Source organism: Capricornis sumatraensis, chromosome 4 (genome assembly GCF_032405125.1).
Source record: "Capricornis sumatraensis isolate serow.1 chromosome 4, serow.2, whole genome shotgun sequence".
Classification (NCBI taxonomy): domain Eukaryota; kingdom Metazoa; phylum Chordata; class Mammalia; order Artiodactyla; family Bovidae; genus Capricornis; species Capricornis sumatraensis.
In genome coordinates, this window is record NC_091072.1 from 103,499,068 (window position 1) to 103,506,388 (window position 7,321).

A 7,321-nucleotide genomic window follows, 5' to 3' on the forward strand; every position below is an offset into this window, starting at 1 on the left:
TTTCTTTGGGATTAGAATGATAACTGACCTTTTTCAGATGACCAATAAGCCTTAACTAACCTTAGTTAATTTTTTCCTGTTTAAAATTCCTAAAGTACCTTCTCTTCCTAAACTGATGGTGCTTAGTCGCTCAGTCATATCCGACTCTTTGCAACCCCATGAACTGTAGTACACTAGGCTCCTCTGTCCATGGGGATTCTCCAGGTAAGAATACTGGAGTGGGTTGCCATGCCCTCCTCCAGGAGATCTTCCCAACCCAGGGATTGATCCCAGGTTTCCTGCATTACAGGCGGATTCTTTACCAACTGAGCCACCAGGGAAGCCTAAACTCATTAAACTGTTACTAATATTCAGTTGTAATAAAGAGAGTATCTGGTCTCACATCATTTCTGCTCTCTATACACTTAAGAAACTCAGATAATTTCTAAACATAGTTTTTAATTTAAAAACTGATTTTTAAAAAATATGAAAAATGACTTAAAATACTTAAGAAAATGACAATATTATCAATTTTTACTCATTAAATAGAGTAGTATGTCTGTGATTTTAATGTAGTCTTTTAATCACATTGTAGTTTTAAAGGAATTTTTAAGTAGAGATCCTAATCTCATAAATATTTTTACTAAAGATATAAAGATAATTTAGTTGAGTGCTCATTTCCTCCAGTATATTTTCTGTTTGGTATTTAAATATAGGAGAAGAGAATTAGCAACCATTATCTGACTTTGAATTTGTGATTCAGAGGGCATTTGTCATAACATGAATTATAGCTATATCAAGAAATGCAGGCAATCATAATTTCAAGTGAATTTCTCTTTTTTAAAATAGCAACTATAATTTACCACATAGTTTAAAATATTTATTTACCTAAAACTTGTTTCATGTAGTACAAACTTTTAAATCTCTTTTCTATGTCTATGAATATCTATGTGACAATACTGGAAAGTTTTTCATTGTCAGTGAAGATAATAAAATCCAGAAAGCTTTCCCAAAGGATATACACAACTAGAGAATGGAAAGTCCCTTGCTTTATAACTATTATTAGACCATTTGTACCTAAGGTTACTTATGTCCTCCTAGACAATAGCCCAGGAATCTGCACTTATGTCACCATAATTGACGTTATGATTGTGTATGTGCCAAGTCACTTCAGTAGTATCCAACTGTTTGTGACCCTGTGGACTGTATCCCACCAGGATTCTCTGTCCATAGGATTCTCCAGGCAAGAATACTAGAGTAGGTTGCCATGACCTTCTCCAGGGGATCTTCCCGACCCAGAGATTGAACCTGTGTCGCTTATGTCTCCTGCATTGGCGGGCAGCTTCTTTGCTGCTACTCCTCTCCCAGTGGAATCCATCACAGAGGATGAGTAAAACCTCAGTGCTGAAATATCCTGAGGAAGGTTTCACAGGCTTATAAATCACTAAGGACATCATAAATATCACTGCTGATACTCTAGCTCATGATCATGGATTCTGGACAAGACAAGTTGCTGTGGGCTTTAAATAACTGTAATTACCCACTTATCTTTATCTTAAGACACATACAGTATAACAGAATTTAGGAAAGGAATTTTCCTGTCTGTAAGTCAGTGAAGTTTACTTGCATTGTTTCAATAGTGAGATCTCTTAAACTGATGGAGCCTTGGTAGAAAGTCATTGATTGCAGGGTAAGGATTGTAATGTTTGCTACCTTCTCTCTGCTTCAAAATGAGGGCTAAATTATTATGATTTTTAATTGATTATTAATGGAAAGAAGTATTTATAATGTTATAATAAAAATGTGTGTATTCGGGATAATGGCTTACCTGAGAAAAGAATAATGTTTCCAAATAGCTTTGGAGAACTTTATCTTCTAAGTGTCATTTTTGTGTGTTATTAATTTTAACATACAAATAATAACTTTTTATTCTGTTTTCAAAGATGGCTACCATAAGGAAAACTATGTATATTTAGCTAAAATAAGGTAAAAATATTTTTTATATATTTACTACTGTCATGTAATGAGTCAAAACACTGACAAAGCTATCATAATGGCTATAAATACTATCTTAAAAATTAGATTCATTGCTCCTATTTTAGATAATATGAAATACTGCTATTTTAAATGAAGAAAATCTCTTACCTATAAATATAGTAAGAGTAGAAATTTAGAATGTAATTGTAGGCAATAAAATATGCTAATTTCTTGCAGAAATCCATGCCACATATGATTTAATAAAATAACCAAAGAACATCTTTCACTGCTTAATAAAATAACAGTTTAAGAAGCCTAATGACATCTACTTCAAATTCTTGCATCTTTCTGACATTAAAATTTATTTGTATGCAATATCTCATTAAAATGTAAATAATTTGATTCTACATCTTGAGAGTCTTAATAGCACTAGAATCAAAGCCACAATATCATTTATTTTGCTTTGTGCCTATCAGTAGATTTCTGCCATGGGTGACAGGGAAACAAGCAACGACTCAGAAGTGACTGACTTCATTCTTGTCGGCTTCAGGGTCCTCCCAGAGCTCCACATTCTCCTCTTCCTGCTTTTTCTGCTTATCTATGCTATGATCCTTCTAGGGAACCTTGGCATGATGGTCATTATCATGACTGATCCCCAGCTGAACACACCAATGTATTTCTTCCTAGGCAACCTCTCCTTCATTGATCTCTTCTATTCTTCTGTTATTGCACCCAAGGCTATGATCAACTTCTGGTCTGAGAGCAAGTCCATCTCCTATGCAGGCTGTGTGACCCAGCTCTTTCTCTTTGCCCTCTTCATTGTGACTGAGGGGTTTCTCCTGGCAGTCATGGCTTATGACCGCTTCATTGCCATCTGCAACCCACTCCTCTACTCTGTTCAGATGTCAACACATCTCTGTGTTCAGTTGGTAGCTGCTTCCTACTTTTGTGGCTGCATCAGCTCAGTTATTGAGACCAGCATGACATTTACTTTATCCTTTTGTGCTTCTCGGAACATTGACCACTTTTACTGTGATTACCGTCCACTTCAGAGGATTTCTTGTTCTGATCTGTACATTCCTAATATGGTATCCTTTTTCTTATGCAGCATTATCATTTTGCCTACCATAATTGTCATTATTGTGTCTTATATATATATAGTATCCACAGTTCTAAAAATACGCTCCACTGAGGGGCGAAAGAAAGTCTTCTCCACTTGCAGCTCTCACCTAGGAGTCGTGAGTGTACTGTATGGTGCCATCATCTTTATGTATTTCATCCCTGACAGATTTCCTGAGCTGAGTAAAGTGGCTTCCTTGTGTTACACCCTAGTCACTCCCATGTTGAATCCTTTGATTTACTCTCTGAGAAACAAAGATGTCAAAGAAGCTCTGAGGAAGATCCTAGGGAATAAACTAAGTTTATTTAATTCTATATTAACTGAAAATAGACTTAAGTAAATGTAATATAACTGAAAGCACTAAGTTTTATAAACAACCTGGGGAAGGGCTGATTAAAAAATATATATATCCATTAATCTTAGAGACTATTTGTTTGAATCCTATATACTTACTGTCAAAGAATACATTTGTACTATGTTCTGTCTGGCTGTTGATTTTGGAATGAAATGACTTTCTCTGTACTTCATTTCATGTTCATCTTCATTTTGGATAATGATCGTGATTGCCTTGTAGTCTGTTTTTAGGAAGTACATATTCCAATTTTACTCCAAACTCTTGAGATTGTTGTTTGGGATGTATTGTTTATCTTCCCATCACTTCATGGGAAATAGATGGGGAAACAGTGGAAACAGTGTCAGACTTTATTTTTGGGGGCTCCAAAATCACTGCAGATGGTGACTGCAGCCATGAAATTAAAAGACTCTTACTCCTTGGAAGGAAAGCTATGATCAACCTAGATAGCATATTCAAAAGCAGAGACATTACTTTGCCGACTAAGGTCCGTCTAGTTAAGGCTATGGTTTTTCCTGTGGTCATGTATGGATGTGAGAGTTGGACTGTGAAGAAGGCTGAGAGCCGAAGAACTGATACTTTTGAAGTGTGGTGTTGGAGAAGACTCTTGAGAGTCCCTTGGACTGCAAGGAGATCCAACCAGTCCTTTCTGAAGGAGATCAGCCCTGGGATTTCTTTGGAAGGAATGATGCTAAAGTTGAAACTCCAGTACTTTGGCCACCTCATGCAAAGAATTGACTCATTGGAAAAGACTCTGATGCTGGGAGGGATTGGGGGCAGGAGGAGAAGGGGATGACAGAGGATGAGATGGCTGGATGGCATCACTGACTCGATGGACATGAGTCTGAGTGAACTCCAGGATTCGGTGATGGACAGGGAGGCCTGGTGTGCTGCGATTCATGGGGTCGAAAAGAGTCGGACACAACTGAGCAACTGAACTGAACTGAACTGAGATTGTTGTTTGGGGTGTGTTGTTTATCTTGAGTCAGTCACATATGTTATGTGGATATATGTTTACTTGGTAGAGGTAATACAATCTGATGTATTAAGCAAAACAGAAAAAAATATTAGATTTACTGAAGAAATCTTTGTGAATGTCTACTGAGAGAATCAGATAGTCTGTAGGACATAGAGTCTGAAGTGTGAAATGTAAGTAGCACTTAATGGAGAAGGGAATGGCAACACACTCCAGTATTCTTGCCTGGAGAATTCCATGGACAGAGCAGCCTGGCAGGCTACAGTCCATAGGGTCACAAAGAGTCAGACATGACTGAGTGATTAACAGGTGCCAAATGGCTAAATGAATGGCACATTTATTTCATGGTTTCTCTGAGTTAAATCATTATTATTTCTCCCTTCATTTGAATATCTACTAAGCTGATAAATTATTTTTGAAAATTCTCCTTTTTCACAAGAAAACTAATAAAAATAAACAAGTAAAGATAATTTACATTTTGCTATATATGCCTTAGGGAGAATTCATTCATCAAATTAATATTTATTGAATTTTGATGTACTCTTTGGTTATAAAAATTCTTAAGTGTAAATAATTTCTGTAGTTGAGATCACACTAATTGAGGGAAAATATCTAAACAATAGTCATATGGTAAACCCAGTGAATAAAGGCATATGTAGAAATTACAAAGAGAAAGCAGCTTCTACAGATGATGATATAAATGACTTTTTTTCTGCAGGCAGCAGGGAGCACTGGGGGTTTTTTAAAAAGATATATTGCGTTCTAATAGGCATTTTATAAAAATCCCATTGGTAACTTGTGGTAGATAAATATTCCTGGAAAAAGATAAGCACAGAAAATGTGTGATTGTTCAAGTATGAGGTTATGGTGGCTTTAAGGGTGATAGTCTTACACAATATGGTGAAAAGAGGGGATACCTTTAAAATTATAGGTAAACTAAACTGAACACTGATTAATGGTGATAAAATAAGAAATAGGTGGAAGTGAATAATGACTTCTAATATTTGAGCATCTCTGAGGAAATGCTGCCTCACAAAATGAGGAGGAAAATATGAGTAATAATAGTTAATCATTTAAGAGTTGAGAAAATAATGTCAGGTCAGACTGAGCTTTCTAATTCTGGTTTTGCTTATATGCTCCATAGTCAACTGTCTTTACTTTGCAGAAACTCCTATTTCTCAGTTTAATATAATGATGACACTAATATCTAACAGGCAAAGACTCTGTGCTTCAGATTTAGCTGAGGTGGAACTGAAAAGAATTAGGAGTTTCTTTCTTTGAAGGCTTGTTCCATTATAGGACTCAGAGCGTTGCATGAAAAATTCTATATTTTGCATGCAAAAGAATGCTAGTAAAATATGCCTAAATAAATTGAAGAGCACATCTATCTAAAACATTCTTATGTCTTTAATCTCATCTTGTGACATCCCATTACATTTATAGTTATAGCAGATTATAGAGTCATAACTAGTAAATGTTATTAAATTGTAGAATTCATGGTATTGAATCCTCACTCAATTGCTGCTCTACTAACAGCAATTATATTTAAAAATTTAGCCTCCTTTTGTTATTCTGTTTTTATATAATGAATATCTAAATAAATTGTTAATTAATAATGATAATGTTTTTATTATAATACATAATAAATATATAATAAATACACATAAATAAATTTCCTATTTTCTTGAGTATCTTTCTATTTTTCAGGTGAAAATTAAACCTTTTTAAAAAGAAGATATTTCTGAATCATTGCTCGAAAATGCAAGTTCTTGGATCTAAAAAAGATCTGCTCATTATTTTTTTAAAAAACACGTTATTGAGGAAGAATTTGTGTGAAATAAACTGTATGTATTTAAAGTGAACAACTCTGTGAGTTTTGGTGTCAATAAAAACACCACATCTTCAAGATACAGAACATTTCCTTCATTTCCAAAAGGTTGACTATGCCTCTTTTCAGGCCATGCTTCCCTCCAAACCCATTTCTAGATAATTTACCAGTGCTTTGGCTGGTTTATAATGGAGTCATACAGTATGTGCTCTTTTCTCTCAGGCTTCTTCATACTCTTCTTCAATTTACTCTGAGTAAATTGATTTTGAGATTTATTTTGTCATGTATAATATTCCAATTTCCATTACACATGTATACCAATTTTTATGCACTCTTAAATACGGGCAATTGATGTTTGTTAAGCTTTTAGATATTGAGTATACAGCTGATATAAGTGTTCATATGTGTTTGCCTAGTTTGTTTCCTTTATCTTTGCTGAATTTTGAGACTTGTGATTCTTAGATCTCATAATAATTATATGTTTGACTTGAAGAGACTAACAGGGAAATATATAGAAATAAATAAAGAACAAACCCAACAAAATCTACTAAATCTCAGGAAGAATAGTGAGAATCTATGACATTCGAGCCAGGACCCACTCCCTCCCTGCCCTCTCTCATCCCAGCAGAGCTGAAAGTGCACTCAGGCAAGTACAGGCAGGAACATAGAGATCCCTCTGCTCCTGGATCCCAGTCAAAGGTTGCCATCTAAAAAAGATGGTACAATCAATCCCCTTGATTGTAGTTGCTTCAAACATTACTTGTCCCCTCAAGCTCCACGTTGAAGAAAGTCTAATCAAGCCAAGAGTACCTAAAATGTCTGGTGATCTGTACCCAACACCCATTCATGGGTAAAATCTCTACCCTAAGCATGCCAGGCCAGGAGTACTGGGCCCTAATTCCAGCTGCTCCAGTTCTCTCAGAGGATAAGAATTTTGTGCTCAGAACACCATAGGCTACTGGCCTCCCTCAGAAACCTTCTCCTAAAGCAGGAGTGTCATTCTGAGCTAAATGGGCCACTATTCCTGCTCCAGTGCAGGTCTTACCTAGAACAAAAGATGTACCGTGTTAACAGAGGGCTCCACAGCTC

The 7,321-nt window shown here is 35.7% G+C and overlaps 1 protein-coding gene across 1 annotated transcript; it reads left to right on the forward strand.

Moving 5' to 3' along the window:
• Positions 1-2,444: 2,444 nt before the first annotated feature.
• On the forward strand, positions 2,445-3,416 carry LOC138078691 (olfactory receptor 9K2-like). Its single transcript, XM_068971470.1, has one exon. It carries the CDS (start codon positions 2,445-2,447, stop codon positions 3,414-3,416), a length of 972 nt encoding a protein of 323 aa, XP_068827571.1.
• Positions 3,417-7,321: the final 3,905 nt, after the last annotated feature.

Coding starts and splice junctions, on each gene's coding strand:
- LOC138078691 (XM_068971470.1), top strand. CDS start 2,445: ATGGGTGACAGGGAAACAAGCAACGACTCAGAAGTGACTGACTTCATT.